The sequence below is a fragment of the Pelobates fuscus genome, chromosome 7 (genome assembly GCF_036172605.1).
Source record: "Pelobates fuscus isolate aPelFus1 chromosome 7, aPelFus1.pri, whole genome shotgun sequence".
NCBI lineage: Eukaryota > Metazoa > Chordata > Amphibia > Anura > Pelobatidae > Pelobates > Pelobates fuscus.
In genome coordinates this window covers 72,243,975-72,263,199 of record NC_086323.1, presented here as the reverse complement: position 1 = coordinate 72,263,199, position 19,225 = coordinate 72,243,975, and the positions used below count along the sequence as shown (strand labels likewise).

At 39.8% G+C, this 19,225-nt stretch overlaps 1 protein-coding gene across 2 annotated transcripts in view; it reads right to left on the bottom strand.

Annotated features, from left to right (window-relative positions):
• The window catches only part of CDC14A (cell division cycle 14A), a 72,097-nt gene extending 64,586 nt beyond the window's left edge, over window positions 1-7,511 (bottom strand). For both annotated transcript variants that reach the window (XM_063427329.1, XM_063427330.1), the window contains exon 1: window positions 7,417-7,511. In XM_063427329.1, the coding sequence (XP_063283399.1) occupies window positions 7,417-7,501 (85 nt within the window). In that variant the 5' untranslated portion in view covers window positions 7,502-7,511. The remainder of the gene's footprint in view (window positions 1-7,416) is intronic.
• Window positions 7,512-19,225: the final 11,714 nt, after the last annotated feature.

The window sequence follows — 19,225 nt, the reverse complement described above, 5'->3', positions numbered from 1 at the left end:
GACTTTAGGCACATCTATTTGGTTCTATTTACCCCCAACTTTATTTTAATATGTAAATTGCACATGTACATCTATTTATAACAGCCATATATGCTCGGGTCAGCACTCAATCACTTATTTGTATCCGTTTCCATAGCAATGCCGCGGCTTTCTGCGACGCTATTTTAACGGATCACCTGGCACCCCGACTGGGTACCTCCGTTGATGGATGCTCCTATCGCATCAAGCACTCCACTTGACACCATAACCACCGCAGACCCCACGAACGGCCACAGCTTGGTTGGGGTCTCAGCGTCTCCTACCCATGCTGGATCTACGACAAGGCTCCAGGTTTCAGTAGGTGAACCTTTCTTTCCCCAGAGAGTGAAGTAGGAACAAGCTCTTAAAAGAACTTAGCGATTATCCAAGGGAGTATGAAGAGCATAGCAATCCCTTGTAGCCGTTTCCCCCAATAAGAGACAGGACTCTAAATTGAGGGTGAAGTAGAACTGATTTAATGAGCACAAAGGCATTTCTTATATACAGTTTTCCCCACAAGGTTACCACCCACGTGGACCTTGTGGAGCACAGGACAAAGTCACAACAGCCAATCAACACAGTATTGTACAGTTAGACACTCCCAGCTAATGTACACAAACTCTCCCCTCTGCCTGTGAAACAATTACCAAACACAATGGACTTAAGCAATTACCAGAGGCAGAAAATATCCAGTTTTACCCAAAATCCAGAAACACCCCAAAAAAACAACATATCCCCACATATCCTACATCCCTGGATAGCCCTGATCTGGGTTAACAACATATGCAAAAATCCCCCAGATCAGAGCAGGTGTTCAAAAGTTTTATGGAAGTCACATTTGACCAACCACAAGCATGTCTTTCATTCCCAAAGTAGTTCCACAGATTTAGGCTGTGCAGCCGGTCTATCTTCTCCTCTATCCTGGAGATAATTGGCTTAAGTGGCTCCAGGTACAGGAAATATCTCTAAGTCCAAAAACTGTTACAAAAATCACATAAAAATACATAACTCATATAATACAATGTTTAACCTTTATGTCCAACATATCCCCAGATGGCTTGGATCTGAGCGCTCAATATGTCCAAACAGCACTAAGATCTCACAAATACAATTGGATCGCCATGTGGTTAAAGTTGTCTCTTTTGACCGACCGCAAGCATGGCTTTCATGCTCAAAATAGTTCCACAGATTTTGGCTGTGCGGCCGGTCGATTTTCAATGTTAAAAGTGCACTACAGTAGGGTGTGGTCAGAAAATAGCAAGGGGGAGATTGAAGAGGGACAAAGCAGCCAGTTTAAACTGGTCTGGCAGTGTCCCTGGGACAATGCCCTGCTGGAGAAACAATAGGACAGGAAAAAGGGGGAGGGGAAGAGACACATTTTCCATGGATTTAAAGGGGCAGAGAAAGTGTTTTAAAATCCAATAAGCCCAAATAGACTTTAAATGGCAATACACCCCAGGGGCCATAGTCACAGGGCAGGAGGCTGGCAAGCAGGCCCCTCCAAAAACTGATGGCAAACTCCCTTAAAAAGGGGAGTTTGTCAGAGCTTTAGTAACACGCATTACTTAATCACGTAATTACGGCCCTATGGGAGTGGAGCACGTACGCGCAGGTGCACGATTTACAGTGGGACACCGATCTGACATCCACTTCACCTAGGGGTTAGTCGTTTTATTAATAAAATCTGAGACATATACATATATATATATGTTTGATTCTATTACCATAAGTATTCTTCAATCCTGATAAAAGTCCCAAACGATAGACTGAAATATTGATTAAGATTTTTATTTATGTTCTACAATAAAAACTGGATTATTTTATCTAAAGACTGAGTGCAGCTACCTCTGTAGATTTTTGGATACTCTAAGCCCTGGCATTAGCACCCGGCATTTCCGGTACACCAATTCTAACACATTTTAATTACCATACAAAAAAAAAAAAAAATATATATATATATATATATATATATATATATATATATAAAATCTTAAATTATGCACCAGTGTTTATGCACTTTTATTGGGGGATGTATTTGTGAGTGGCAACACTTTGGCAAACAATACACAAGATAGCTGGTTTAATGAGATTCACAGAGCTACGTTGATAATACAGTTGTGCTCAAAATTGTGCATACCTTTGGAGAATTGGTAATATATGTACCATTTCTAAATAAAACATTAGTGAGCAGGCAAAACACGTTTATTTCTTATGGGATTCATACTCAACTGTAGGTTACAACGGTACGGCACAATCATAAAACAAAACACGGCAACAAATAAAAAAAAATGAGACCCCTGTTCAAAAGTCTGCATACCCTTAGTTCCTATTACCATGTATTGCCCCTTTTAGCATCAATGACAGCGTGCAGTTTTTTGTAATAGTTGTCTATGAGGCCCCCAATTCTTGCAGGTAGTATAGCTGCCCATTCGTCTTGACAAAATGCCTCCAGGTCATGCAAAGTCTTTAGTCATCTTGCATGAACCGAATGTTTGAGATCTCCCCTGAGTGGCTCGATGATATTAAAGGACCACTCTAGTGCCCCCACCTCCAGGGACCCACTCCCGCCGGGCTCTGGGGGGAGGAAGGGGTTAAACTTACCTCTTTCTCCAGCGCCGGGCGGGGAGCTTTCCTCTCCATCTTCCTTGCGACGTCATCGGCTGAATGCGCATGCTTTCCTATGGACGCTTGCGTGCTCTCACTGTGATTTTCACAGTGAGAAGCACGCAAGCGCCTCTAGCGGCTGTCAATGACTAAGTGCATCCACGTGAGAGCTAACAAATACATTGACTATTTATACACCGACAGTAATTGCAATTTTAAAAGTCACATGCGTGGGAAATTAACCTTTAATTGCCATTTTAACTTGTGTGTGTCACCTTGTGTATCAAGGCCAAAACATTCAAAGGTAATCAGGGCCATTTGGGTGATTTTTGTTATCATTATGATTTTAAAAAGGAGCCAAACAACTATGTGTTAATAAATGGCTTCAAATGATCACTATCCTTCAATAAAATAAGGTTTTGTTGCATGATCATATTTTCAAAATCAATGCCAAAATTTCAAAATTTCTGCCGGGGTATGCAAACCTTTAAACACAACTGTATGTTCACACATAGCTAAGATTAATATTGCTATCACTTGCCATTGGTGAGATCACAGGTGATTTTTTTTTGCTCCATGACAAAGTACGACAGTTGATATGACTTTAACATTTTAGCAGTCGATTCACAGTGATATTTCAACCCCTGGCATCTCAACCCCCCGTGGCCAGCTTTAATACCATTAATATTTCTCTGCTCTTCAAGTTAAGAGACAACAAATGCAAATGTCACATTTAGATTTAACACTTGACCTTTTGTTACCTCTCTTGCTGTGCATGAGCTAACATATTGACACATAGACCCGTGAAGAAACAGCTGAGCAACCAATTGACCAATTGTTTTTGAGCCCCTAAAATAAAGGAACTATGAGCAAATTGTCTCTAATTATAATACGGTTATTTGAAATCCCTCGATTTACAGCGGTCAGTGCAAACTCAATAATCTCAGTCATTATTTTATTTTGGTAAATTTTATGTCTATAATGTAGTGTCATAAATCAAAACATACATTGATATCCACATATCATATTATAGGCTGAAGTCTCAATAATGAGACATAAAAACTGTATCAGTCTGACAAATGACTATCAGGACACCTACGTACAAGGTGAACTCTTTTTATCTAATGATCTAGGTCGGATGTAGGCTTGCTATACCCAGGACATTCAAGCTCCCTTTCTTTCCGTTGTCACACAGAGCTGATATGGGAGTGAGACATTACATCACAATACTAATGCAGTGCTCGCCTAGAGGGACCTAGGAAGAGTTATTCCCCAGCTAGACCACAAGAATCCCTGAACCTCCTCAGTCCAACAGGTAATAAGGAAGGAAGACTGTAATTTAGCAGTGTTTGATGTCACCCATTGCCTGGTTACAAGACTAAGATTATGAGTGTGATACTGGTCAGTAATTCATTGGGTTATGTTTCTGCGAAGCATTATATAAAACTCATATATATCTAGCATGTCAGCTCCTTGAGCAGGGCCCTCAACCCCTCTGTTCCTGTGCGTCCAACTGGTTACAAATACGTGTTTGTAAGTCCACCCATTGTGCAGCGCTACGGAATTGCTAGGGCATAATAAATTATAATAATAGTATGAATCATCATCCTGTCTGTAGGTTGTATTAAAAAAAATATATATATAATAAATCTGACAATGCGACAATATTTTTTTAGTAAGTCATAAATTGACCTAAAATGTATCCATAAACGCCCATTCTTAAAATATGTTTAAAAAAGTCAAAAGCACAACTTGAACAAGTCACTAGAAACTGGAAATCAAGTGCTTACTGGGAGATAGAACAGTATGGTCTAAGCACATAACTAAGTGTCACAGATATCTTAAAAGTGTCTGCACCTTCTTTATGACGTTTTATTCGTGCATTATTTGCTTACTTTCTTCCGAGTGACGTCTTTTAGGAAGAAAGGACAAGAGATTACACGAAGAGACAGAAATCTGAGACTAGTGGGTTATATTAACACATAAAGAAACATTGCTGAAAGTAATATTGCTCTGAAAAGGTGAATATGGAATTACAACTTGAGGGGAAATAGCTTTGTGTGAGTGGAATGACAGAATGAAGCTAAAAGCTTGAATGTGTTACAAGTAGGAACATAGCTCAATTTGATACTAGTTTGGGAGGAATGATAAGATTACGTATTGAGACACCAGTCCAGATTAGGAAAATGCGTGTCTTTCACCCCATTCTGCATTAGGAATGACTGGTAGGGCTGCGACGGTGCGTGCACACACACATGATAGTTGTGTCACCACTCAGATCGGTTCATGGTGTGATATCCTCACATGAACATAGATAGGGTGACAAATATTTGGAAGCCCCAGGATAGCAGGCTTGTGATTCCTCTGTGTGGTGCGGTTATAGTCGGGATGTACGAAACTCACTTTTTTTATGGCGTGCTAAGACTGTCATTCGCAAAGCATGCAAAGAATAAAAGTCTCCAGGAATAGTTCCCTACATTGTGAAATGTCAGGAATTCAAGGTAAACATTTTAATATAAATTCAGGTGAAATAGTTTAGCTAAAAACATAACAAATTTACAAATTGTTTCCAGTTCAGTTATATTAGCCCAAATTTGGAAATTCACTGTAAATTCTTGACAGTTCACACTTTAGTAAGTAATCCTGCCAAACAAAGTCACTTGTGAAAAAAATAAGTGCCAATATTAACATCAACAAGATTCTTTCCAAATCATGGATACATACCATAATGTAAACACAAATGCAAACAAAGCCAAGGGACTCATTTATAAAATGAGCATCTTCTTTAACGTGCCATGCCAGAATAACTTTGCTAAAGTACAACCAAAATCTCAGTCAATATAATACAATTATTAGTAGGATATATTTACTGGCAAGGCTATTCACTAGACGGTGAACTATCAGAAAATGACCAAGGAATTTCAAATGTTAGGCCGAAATATCAACGATGGAAAAATAACTGAATTGGAGAGTTCTTCAAATTCTCTAGTCAGTTCTCAACAACTCAGAAGTTTGCGGATACCCCTAAGAAGGTGACACATTTTGAAGTATTGGATATACGATACATCATCAAAAGAATGTAGATCAAATTAGTAGATATTTGCTATTCCAGTCAAACCCATGGAGGAAAGGTATCTAAAATACCCATGAATCTAGGGCGTGATTTTCGCAAACACGTATCCAAATACTCTGGCCATGTAGTCTACTAAGTTAAAAAAGGAAAACAAAAGATAATTGGCTGGTAGAGATAGACTAATCGGATAGGCTGCAAGAAACTTGCCTGCAAGCTTGCGTTCTAAAGCCATTTCTAAAGTTGTGGGTTACCACGACAACATGTTGACCATTTCATCACCGGGATAACCGATCTAAACAAGCTACAACAGCAAGGAAGATATTATTCAGGCAATTTCGCAAAATAAAAACACCCAAAACATTTTCTGTTTTAATCTTGCCCAGAAACCCTTGTATTCCCTTTATGTGCATGACTAATGATTACTAGCAAACAGGAAAAGTTGATCTATCTACACAATCAAGTGTCTAAAGAATTAATCACAAGCAAGGAGCAGATAAGCATCAGGAAGACTCTCAGAGGTTCATTCATATCCATGGAGACAATGAAAGCAAACCACAAAAGAGAAAAAAGGCATGTACCAAACAGGGTCACTCCATTCAAATGCACATATCCTACTTTTTCCAGTATCAGGGACTTAACTATTGTATTCAATCATTATTTGCCAACTGATTGTGAATTGAAATCCAAACAACAACAAAATTGCTCATTTGGACAAACTTGACAACTTGGCTATAGTCATAGCTTCTCTATTTTAGCCTCAATGTTACAGTTTATAAAAAGACACACAAGTACAAAGATCTGAAGGACTTTATGGCACTTGGAACATTGGACTGTGTGAGGTTTGCTACTAGGTCTGAAAAAATCTCTGCAATAAGGGTTTGGAATTACAGAAATTAAATGTATGAAGAGTTATGTAACCGAGAATAAACATGTAAATCGGTTATTACATAAACGAATATATATCACATAGGATTTCGTAAGTATTTTAGATTACGAACATTCATCAAATATCCAGCAAATATCATCTGTCGTGCCTAGGAGATGAGACTGGTGGCTGAGGCACCCCAACACTAATAATCATCAACACTAATAATCAGCAAAGTACTAATAGGATTTGATCTTGAAGTTGTTGTGATGAACCATAGAAGGTCATCATAACTAGTTTTTATTTCTTTTCAAAACAGATGCATTCGTGTCAAAATAAGACATCCATTCTGTGCATTATTTGTAATCAGAAAGTTTTCAGAAAATTCTTAACCTATGGAGACACACAAGGCTCAAGTATATATATATACACACACACACACACACACACACACACACACACACACACACACACACATATACATATACACACGTGATATTGTGAAACTCTCTTATATGCACTAACATTACTGTGAATTTACAAAGAGGTGAAAATAATTAATATTTGGGGGGAGGCTTGATGCAGACATATACACAACAAAATGCCAGACTCAGCCAGTCCATTATTATAAGCTGTTCTATAACTAAAACTCCCACTATGCTCAGCCAGCCTAGGACTAAAAGTAAACAAAATAATAAAATAAACTCTGTACCATTGTGATTACAGTAAGAGTAGTTTTATATAGCAATATAGTACAATACTGGGTGCCAATGCAGAGGATGACCTATGAGGATATAGCACGCAGTGGGTATATATTATATGTATTATTCAGTAATAGCTGTGTAGGAGCTCTCACCCTTGATGATCTCCGATGCACTGATCAGCTCCTGATGCTCCATGCCCAGATCACTGGGAGCCCGCTCCTGCCCTTGGCATTGCATTAAGTGCCCCCACACCCGGCTCCTGGACACATATTGCCCCCCCTCCTGCGTGCCAGCTGCTGTCCTGCTCCTCTGCTACCGCCCGACCCCCAGCTCTCAGACCCCCCCCTGTGTCCTGCACTCACTCTGCTCTCCCTTAAAGTGGCAGCTCCTAGTAACTGCCAGCCAATCCCAGCCTCGGATCCGTTACTAAGGCTTTGTTTCGTCTGACCGTGGGGGGGCGGGGCGAGGCTGCTAAGGGCTTAACCCGTGCCGTGCCGCAGAGCTCCCAGGGCTCCACACAAAGAACTAGTGCTCCCTCTCACACTAAAGTCAACACTATTAGCATTGAATAACATTAGTTAACCTGTTTACTGACATTATTTCTATAGGAAAAAAATAAACATTGTGCTTATTAGTATGATTAGACATATAATGAAAGGATTAATCAATGAGACGTTAAATAAAACAGACAGCAGTTGTGAATTTGCTGTATATCCAGTGATTTAACCTTCGCATACATAACAATCTGATGTTTGTGTACCACAACATCTAAAATGGCTGGCTTAGCATCATGGAGGTTGCAATCCACAAACCATAGATTGACACTCATTGGATTGTTATTTAATATATTGTTATTATTATGATGATTTATAAAGCGCTAACAAATTCTGTAGCGCTGTACAATAGGTGGTCTAACAAACGTGTATTTGCAACAAGGCGAGTTGAACGCGCAGGAACAGAGGGTGTTGAGGGCCCTGCTTAAAGGAGCTTACATTTTAAAGGGAGCGGGGTATAGTGACACAAGAGGTAAGGGTACAATGGATTTCACATACGGGTTATTTGAACCAGCATAAGGTTAGTAATAATTTTAGTTCAGGTACATCGACTATTGTAGCTTCTGTACAGTATAGTATTTATAAAAAGTGTTATATATATAAAGATAAGACTCAAGAGGTTTTGAGTTTACAGTAAACAAGGGCAGCATTCTACAGTAATTAATGTCAGTTTCAGGACCAAATATAAATATATTCCTAGATTCCATCGTGCATGAGTTCATGAGTGATTGCTATAAATCCAAAATGTAAATAATAAATATATTACTCACAAGCAACTCATACACAAAACTTGGTGACGTAAAAAGCCATTACTTAAAATTAAATGACTGCAATGGGAGAAACAGGATAAATACATAAAAATGTCAAACAATCACATATATTTAAGCCATTTAATAAAACCTCTTGCCATAACAATCTACCCCCAGAACCATTAATTAAAATCATAACCATGGAAGTTTTCTACTAGACTGTTAACATGTATCCAACTATCTTCACATCCATTGAGAGGCGACCTTGCCCATTTAACTTTTATATTTTATTTCACTTCTTGTGAAGCACTTCTTATCCATTAGTGCTTTACAAATAAAGTTAAAAAAAAAACACAAGTAGGTTTACAGACAGAGGAATGTATAATTAGCTATACTGAAACAAAAGTTGTGAAAAATTCAGACCTTGGGCTTCAATCCACAGCGCTATGAAAGGCCACCAGAGCTATGATTATTAGACCAATGGGACTTTGGTTCTCGTAACACTGCTTCTGCCTCTGACTAAACTACGTAAAATCTCTAACTATATAACTCTTTACATGCACACAATTGCCTGGTTTTAGCTCTATTCAATAAAATAACTCTATATTGACACTGCTGGAACCAGACAAAATTGCCTTCACTGACTCCACAACACTAAACTTGACCTATGCCTGTCCTATGCCTGAACTCCTTACCATAATTACTCGCCAAGCAACAGAGCTGGATTACAGATTTCATGGTCCTGCAGGAGAAGATTATGATGGGCCTAATAAGGGAATTACGGTATATGTAACTCACTTAATGGTTTAATATAGAAAATGGGAAGTGTTTTAGAGAAAACTGAAAAATGGACTCGGGCAAAACATCATCGGAAATCAAGTCCATTAGAGATGGCTAACTTTTTTGTTACAGCAAATGTTGTTAGACATTTCCTATGATGCTCAATCAGCCAGAGATGTTTCCATGAAAATAATAAGCAACAAAAATAATATTGCTACCCTTCCTAAGATTTTTTATTTTAATAATAAAAATAAAGTTTAAAAAAAAAAAAACAATTATGAAAAAATACTGGCACATATTGAAACAAGGTGATATATTCAAAAACATCCTCCTGGATAAGCCCAAACCTTGCACCAAAAATAGTACCCTGTCTAATTATTACTGTTTTTTTTAAAAAAAATATTTAAAAAAATGATTGTATGTAAAACTACCGACCCCACTACAAATAAAACTTCACATATTTCCATATATTTAGATTTCTTTCTTAGCTTCCACATAGATACTTTCATATTTATACGTATATAATATATACTAGACTTATTGCCCACTATCTTTCTTAATATAGTTCATATATTTTATTTCATTTTTATCTTTATATAGATATATATATTCCAAGAAGAGTGCACAAGAAGGACTTGCAGAAAATCAAAAGTGTGTTATCCAGCTTTCAGTGATTATATAATATGTAACCACTGAAAGCCGAATAAAGCACACTTGATTTTCTACCAGGTCCTTCGAGTGCACTCTTCTTGGAATATATGAATTGACTGGAGGCAGCACCAGGGCAAACACAAGACTGGGAGCAGCTAGTGCAGGGCACGAGGTCATTTTAAAATAATAATAACAAAGTATTTAACCAGGAAAGGTACCTTCAGATTACTCTGGTTTTCACAAACGTCCTGTGGATGTTACCTTACTTAGCCCAACATCCAGGGGTTGTTACTATTACCCAATTTAACAGTAACTCATCCCATTGTACAGCGCTACGAAATGTGATGGCGCTATATAAATAATTAAAAAAAAAACTTTTTGAACCTGTTATATGGTTCAGAAAAAATCATTGTAAAATCTCCAAAGGAAAAAGAAAAAATTAGGCAAATCAAATAAATACAAATCAAATGTTCTACAGGTTTCCTTCACCACAGTGGACTTCCTTAGGGACAGTTAAATATCATAAAACTATACAGCAAACACCCTCACATAAAAATGGAGATTAGATTAGCAGAAAACAAAGATAGAAAGATCTCCTTAGAGATAAAAGGAAGAAAACTACAAGCAACACTTTTACATTTGCTTTCATTACAATAAACAGTTTAAAAAGGTTTAAATAAGTGTTGGCCAATTTGGCATCAAGACCCATGTTTGGGAAGTTTATTACCGGGGGAAACATCCAATTGTTCATAGATGCATACAAAATGTAAAAAGTATGTTGGCATATAGTTATTTTGAAATGGGCCAAAAAAATTAACAATGAAAATAAAAAAGGTAACGGATATGGCTTTAGGTATGCTTCAATTGGAAAGCCTGCTTTTTTTTAATTAATATTTATATATTTTTTAAATTTATTATTTGTATTATTTTTTTTTATCATTTTTCATAAATATTATTTTCATGTTTTTGTATTTAGTAGTATTTTCTATTATTCATCATTTATTTCATTTATTTCATTTTTTTTCATTCTTGCTTTTTCTCATAGACAACTGAGATTTTCGGGTTCCAATATGACATGCATTTCAGCTTACAGAGAGAGTTGTGTTACCCCATTGTAATATATCGTATAGCCGTTAGGGGCGTACAGACAGTATACAGACAAGTACAGTTATATCCTTTACGTAAAACAACAATTCAGGGCGATGACGCCCAAGTGATAGTCGTACATGTGAGAGAGCGCAGTGTTAGTCAAATTCGCCTCTTGCCCCTTTATGATAGTTTGGTCCATATAGAGACTCCATTGCCAGGTGCGAGTTAGGTATGATGCCCTGTCTCAGGTCCTGAGGATTTTACTTTTTTAAGAAACCCAAGAGTGGGTTTCGGGTAAGGAGAGAAAAGAAGTTACAGAACGTGGAAGAAAGGAGAAGTGCAGTAAGAGGTAAAGCGGTCTCCGGTCGGCTATGACGAAAGGGGTATCATCTAAAGTTAGGTGAGTAAAGGGGGGAGGAAGGGAAAGTGGTCTTAATTGCAGTGTCAGGGGCTGTGGTTATTAGTTATTCGTATAGTCTTCCCATGGCTCTCAAACCCTAGAGAAAGCCTTCATGGACCCCCGAACTTGCGCCGTCAGTTTGTCCATGTGATAGATTTCCCTAAGCTTCTGAAGGACCGTGTTTATGGGGGGTGTGGTGGGTTTCAGCCAAGTTTGGGCTAGCGCCAGTCGAGCAGCCAATGTAATTTTGTTAAACAATTGCTGTTCAGACCAAGTCCAATCGTCGATTAGTTTGGCCAGTAAGAAGGTCCAGGGGTTCAGGTCTACCTGTTTAGTGAGTATTTGGGCTATTAGTGTCCGGATCTCAGTCCAGAATAATGTTAACTTTGGACAGCTCCGCAGTCTCTCCAGCAGAGATCGGGTGAAGGTGTTTTCTTTATGTGATACATCTTAACTAGTGTGGTATTCCACCGGAACATTGTTTTGTAAGATTATTCTTGCATTGTGACACAAATGGACGTTTTGGAGTTGGCCCCCCAAATGTCCTGCCAGCCGATACCCTCAAGGGTCTCCCCAAGAGCAGATTCCCATTTATCTATTTAATGTAACTCTGCCCAATCCTTTGTGGTGGAGCAGAGGTGGGAGTAGAGCTGAGTGATCATGCCTTTTTGATAAATTTCTGCATTGCATATTCGTTCAAAAACGGTTGGCTGTTTTTTGGCTGCCGTCTTGGTAGCGGTTTGGCTAGCAAAGTCTCTGATTTGGAGATATCTAAAAAAAAGTCTGATAGGGTCAGTGTTGCTCTGGTTTGAAGTTCTGGAAAGGAAACTATTGCATCTCCACTATAGAGTTGATAAAGCCTCTGAAGCCCAGCATGCTCTATGCCCCTGAAGTTCCTGGCTTTCATGTCCAGGGCAAAAGCTCTGTTGCAGTATATCAGGGTGAGCAAGGAAGTGGAAGAAATTAACTCGTACTTGTGTGCCATCTTGCCCCATATCTGGATCAAGTTGGTCACAGATGGGCAAGAACAGTTGTACAGAGCATGCTCCTTTGGGGTCCAGATGTGCTCCCATTAGTAGGGATTCTAGATCCACCCAACGTCTACTATCGGGGGGGAGGGGCATAATTTATTTTTTATTCCCCCTACCTTTTGATTCTATGTTAACTAGTATTGAGGAACCAACAAATGAGGGTTATTGAAATCATCTGTACAAGAAGGTGTGACCCAAAGAAGCACAAATGGCTAAAAAAGGACCTATCAGGAAGAAAAAAAGACAACACACCCACAGAACCACCAATGACTGGAGGGATTAGGCCTATTTAAAGGACATTGGGGAGAGAGGAAAGTAGACTGCATTTTCGTGTGAGGGTGTTTGTTGTATGGTTCTATTATATTTTACTGTCCCTGAGGAAGTCCAGTCAGATGGAGGAAACGTGTAGGGAATTTTATTTTTAAATTCTTTATTTTTGGTATGCAGGTAGGTACAACAGTGCCTGTATCGCCACAACAGCATCAGCAGGCTCGATTTCCATTAGCATTTTATAACAGTATTGTGGCATGTAGGGTATGCATACATTTTTAAATGGGAAAGGTAACGATAATTAAGAGGTCTAACATTCAGATGCAACGACTTGTCAGCGTTTAAACAGGCTTAGATAAATCAAGAATATGCTTCAATTGAAATATGTTTAAGCTGTTTACAAGTTATCTACAGACGCCACAACAGCGTGTTTAACGTTGTACTAAGGTTAGACAGTGGCGTAAGAGATTGCACATTTTATGTAATGATAACAAGCTTGGCTAGACAGTGAAATCATTAGATTAAAGTAAAACAAAATAAAATACAACATAGTCAACGTTTAACAGTACTAGATTAGCTATACCTACATAGGTGTAGAGTGGCAGTACAATTTGCAGTGTATCAGTAGTTGGCTTGTGTGTGATGTGCATTCAGGTTGTGCTGCTCTTGTGTAGACTATTATGCAATAACAAGCTATCAACATAGGGTTAAGTCTGCTTTAACGTTAATGTTATAATAATGTGCCCGTCGTGGGCTAGGAGTTGTTAAACTAAGACAAAAGCAAAGCATTCTAATATAGGGACTTTCTAGTTATTTTACTATACATGCAGGAGCATCAGCCAGCACCTCAGAGCAACCAGGCTGGTATATAAACGTTACGGTTGCGGCGAGCAATGTGGTAAGCAAGCCGTGGGTGCTGGCAATGGACCCTCAGCTTATGTCCCTGGCAGTTAGCCCTGGAATCGAGCGGTAAGTCCAGCATCAGGATCAGCCGATCCCTGTTAACGGCGGTGGTGATAGTTGTTTTGGTAAGTTCATTATAGAGCGGGAGGTAATATATGGCAACAGCGTGAAGTGAAGGGACTCTTTGCAGGTACAGCCAATTGCTCAGCTACCCCTTTAAGCTACTGTACGTCCCAGTTGCGGGGATGGATACTTGGTCAGCCGATTCCTCTCAGCGGTAGAACAAGCGTGGGGATGTCCCTGTGAGCAGCAGCCAAGGTGATGCCGTGTTGGTTTCACCTCCAACCTCTGGCCCATGTGTGGGTAAGTGTTGTTAGTCCACAGGCTTGGGTGCTCTGTAGTGCCATGCCCTTCCCTTGACTGGAGTATGTGTGTGCTTGCGGTGGCCCGCTTTGAGGGCATTTTATTTATTTGTTTATATATTTGATTTGCTTTATTTGGTTTTTTTTTGTTTTTTTCTATACAATAAATCCTTTTGAAGAACAATATTTTACACTTTTTTTCTGAACCATATAATTTGAGGAAGGAGATCAAGAAGGTGATAGCACCCCAGCTTTAATCAGGGAAGGCACCCCAAGTCGCCAAACTCTTATACTTCCTGTGAGTGCATTTCTGGAGCGCAGAGTTTACTTTGTTTTTATTGTAATTCACTATATGGTTTATTTTTATCTCTTTACAGATGTATGGCTGAGTCCCAAATATTGTGTGTGTCTCGTTGTTCAATAAAGGGTGGTAAATTGGGAAAACTTACATGGGAAGCTGCATCATTTAAATAATTTAAGTACCACTGTGTGTGGGTGTGTTTATGGTAAAGTGGAATAATACACAACTAATTTGTTTTGTTTTGCAAATGGGATTTTTTATTTTTTTTATTTTTTTTAATATAATTCTTTATTTTTGTAGTGCAACGATAGGTAAACAAGTAGATAAAGACATAACATTAATAGTTATTGAGGTACGATAAGTTGAAGGTACATCATAAGTCATGGTAATAATTGACTTGCACTTTTTTTTTTTATGTTATTCAAGAGTAGAGAAATTCTAAAAATAGCCAGCAATTGAACATAAACTATAGCAAACGTGTCATTGCTGATTTGTTGTAGGTTAACAAGCTGGAACTTTAGATAAGCTATACCATTAGATAAAGGCAGTGGTTATATAGACTTCAATTGAGGGCATTGAGTAGTTGCATGCAATTCCTAACAGGAGAGTAGGAGGCTAAAATGCACATAACAGGTACGTTATACCATAGAATGAGAAATCATAAACATAAAAAGGAACTTACATACGGTTCTGTGGTAGGTATGATGAAACCTCCACTCAGTGTCTGCACCCGATGCTGTATGTGGGTCTCTAAAAAGCATCCATGACAGGAGTATGTGCTTAGGCTCAGGTAACCTATTCAGCCAATGCCTCTCAGGGGTACCCCGCATTTCTGCAACGCGGCAAGGCAGTGCGGGTCTCTGTGCCCATATGTTGATAGCAGAGGCTGGCCTCCATGCAGTGTCCGAAGCTGGAGTGGAGTGAGGTGTTGCAGTCCTCCAAACTGCTAGGTGAGCTTGTCTGATCGTGCTCTTCCGTTGTGCTTGATGTCCCAGTTGGTGCCTCGTATAGATTTTTGGATTTTCATGCTGGGGTAGAGTACGCCGCTTGGCCTGCCGCCATGTTGAGGCCCGTTTTGCAATCAGGACGTTCGGGGCCTTTCTCCCTTGTCGAGGCAGCCTCTTGGGTATATGGCTGCTTGGCGGTTGTGAGGCAGGTGGGTGTGTTCTGCTCTCCAGCTTGCGCCAAAAAGGTGCAGATAGCTCGTCTAGTTTGAGCTGGAGGTTGGGCAGCTGTCTTCCGTTGGCATGCTCTGGACTGCCATTATACAGGAGAAGTTCAAGGAGCCCAAAGCCAGAGGGATCGGCTGCCTTCCGCCGGTAAAACTCTGGTGGATTGATATGCATTTGAACTCACACAAGTGTTGTGAGTGTTGCAAGCATTTGATTTTCGATTATAATCGTAGTTAGTCAATGGTTTAGGCAGTTTTCCCCAGGAGCTCGACCAAAATGCGTCGCCCCCCCAGGATTTTGCAACTTTTTAATCACTTTTTACTTCTCTAGAAAACACTGTATTACAATGAATTCCTGTCTATCTCCGCTTTACAACTCTGTGTGAGGTGGAGGGAAGCAGATCAGATGTCCTCACAGCACTGTGACTGCTGTCGCTTAATAATTTTAGTGCATGGCTGAATTATTCCATCATGGGTCCTTAAAGGGTTAAATCACTTTTGTTTCTGTTTATTCAGCCCAAGCCAAACCTTCCCGACTTCTCATTCAGATGTTACAGCACAATGCATTTACTTAGAAGTTCTTGTCTCCTGCTCCGTGAATTTAATTTTAACCATACAATGCAGGTTTTCACAGGATTCAGCATGCTATTAACAGAGAAGGAGATAGGAAATTACATATTAAACACACTGCAATAAGGGAAGCTACAAAATTAGATTATTTTTCAGGAAGTAAACAGGGAGGCTGTGTGAGTCTCAGCCAGACGAGGTATGGCTAGGCTGCATAAGCAAATTGATTAAACTCCCAAACAGAAAAAAAAATTAACAGTGAGACTGCAGGGGCACAATCAATACCTATAAACCACTTCATTAAACATGCTGGCCATGGGAGCACAGAGTCCTCTCCTTATGTGTGACATGGAGACTTGTCTGGGCTGCTTTTACTCCCAGCTCTGCACTCACTGTGCATAGCCATGCTGATGCCTCTCCCTCCCTGCAGTCTCTGCACAGTTCTGGGGAGGAAGATGGACTTGAGGGGATAATATGAGTCTGCACATAAACTCTTAAAGGAAAGAGACTGGGGCCCCGTTTCATGGGTAATTAACCATTTATTTGCTTACCTTAATCTAGCGCTGGGCTCCCTTGGCACTGCTGACCTCTCCTCCTCCATCGACATCAGATTCCAAGTGGAGCCAAATGCACATGCGCGGCCAGAGGTGGCATGCACATTCAAACCCGCCCACAGGAAAGCATTACTCCTATGGGGATCTTTTTTGACACTGGACTCCGTGAGGACGTCCAGCGTCAAATAAGTGTGATTTACTCTGTGTAAATCGCGGAAGCGGCCTCTAGTAACTGTCAGGGAGAAAGCCACTAGAGGCTGGAATAACCCTGCAGTATATACATAGCAGTGTCTCTGAAACTGCTATGTTTTCAGCTGCGGGCTTAAAACTAGTGGGACCTGGCACCCAGACCACTTCATTGAACTGAAGTGGTCTGTGTGCCTATAGTGGTCCTTTAACAGTTTACTGACAGAGGACTGATTACACTGCTGCACAGTGTGAGGTCAGAAAGCAGCACAGTGCAGGTCTGACAATCTCCAGAATTAGTAATAAATATAGATGGCTGGTCTGCCATCAGATAACAGATAACCAATAGATAGCATGAGCCAGGAGCTGAGCCCCAATGTTAATCCGGCCCTGGCAAAAGCCAGCACTTCACTATTACATACACAATTTATATCTGCACAATGTAATATGTTACAGGCAATTAGATTAAACTAGAATACTACTAATAATATTTATTTATGATGCCTGCCATTATGCTTCATATATTTATGTAGATCAGGTGTATGCATACCCAACTTAGGTATCCTGTGAATCGGGACGCTGGTCGGAAGAGGGCTAGGGGCCAGGTACAAAGGGGACAAACCGGTCCAGATATGTCTCTACAGATTAGGGTTTTTGCAACTATTACCCCAACAAAGAAAGAGCAGGATCGGATGTATGTCTTATAACATTTATTGATCTATTCTAAACATTCATATTAAATGAGGAATACATACATTTTACAAGTCATCAAAAAGTCGCCCCAAAAATAAGTAAATTATTAAACATTGTTCTAAAGTTCAAGTACTACATGTATCCCAAACTTTATCTACCATAACTACTTTTTGTAGTAGCTGTCTGTTTGGTGTCATAACACTGCATGTCCCTGAAATGACCTTTCTTAGAGTCTGACACTATTTTTGGAACTTCGCCCTACAGCTCTAGAGTCAATTTTCAAAATTCTCATGGGAGAGGAGGTGAGGGTAACACAATGCTAAGAAATCGACAAAGAGCCTGATGTTATATTCTGCAATGCAGGCACTTCTACATGGAGGCAAACAGCATGGAAAATTGAAATCACACTGATTACCTCGTTCTTTTGTTTAGATAAATTTACAGTACAATGCTGGTCGGTTATAATTTTTTCAATATATTCCTTTATACACTGGCAATAAATTCTGTTAGTTATGCCAATGCATCAGTGTAAATAGTTTTATATAAAATAGAATAAAACAATTCTACACTTGATGTTTCTTCTGTTTCTTTACACTTTTCGGAGTACACATTTGAAGATGGGAACCTAGAATATTTTAGCATGCACCATAACGCTATAAAATCATACTGTTAAACAATGCAATAGGAGTGGGAATATGCTGAGTAGTCACCTTAGCTGTAGGGAGAGGCAGAGGTATCAGAAGAGGCCATTAGCATTATAAACATTACAGCCCATTGTAATGGTTATGGTGATAGAATGCTATAGTGCTATAGTGCTCACCCCTTGTTCTGTGTCAAACCATTTTCAAGTCGTTTGAAAAAAACTGGGGTTACCACCGACACCTGCTGCCCAGTATCTTTTAAATATTATTGATTATATGGATGTTACACATTAGCAATATCAATTTTTTTCCAGTTTAGATGGCATTAATTGGTTGAGAGCATTAACATTCAGTCAGTCTATGCCGCCATACATGGATGGAACTGACATTACTAATGCCGAAGTGTAACGCTTCATTAGCAATAGAGTGAGTAATGGTCACCTGGGTGCCCCTTAGTTTGTGTCAAACGAGTTGAACACCAATTGAGCACGCCTATAAGTGCACCTCTGTCACTTTGGTAACTTTGACAAACTGCCATTTGCCACTGGGCATTGGAGAGGACTGATCGCTAGCCTCCTGCCCTGCGACTATGGCCCTGGGATGTATTGCCCTTTAAGAACTGCATTTGGGCATAATGGATTTTTATAATGCTGTTCCTGGCCCTTTAAATACTTTGGAGCAGTGTTACAACTTTTAAACTGGCATTCGGATGCAGTTGAAGTGCCGAAGTCGTCGAAGTGCCAAAGTCGTCGAAGTGGCCACCATTCAACAAACGAACACGTGGCGGCGGCCATTTTAACTTATTCGAACGCGGTCAGCGGTGTGTGCAGCCAAATCTATGGAACTGTTTGCGGCTACCCAAATGCACGAACACCGCTGACCCGTACCTTCTTCGACACCGCGGCTGGAGACTAAGTCCCGTTCGAAGATTCGAACGCTCGTCATTTTCTCTGTGTAAAATAAACCGACCGCACAGCCCAAATCCATGGAACTGTTTTGGGCAGGAAAATGTGATTGCAGGCGGTCATAAAGGACTTCCAGCTAACTCTTTAACCCCTG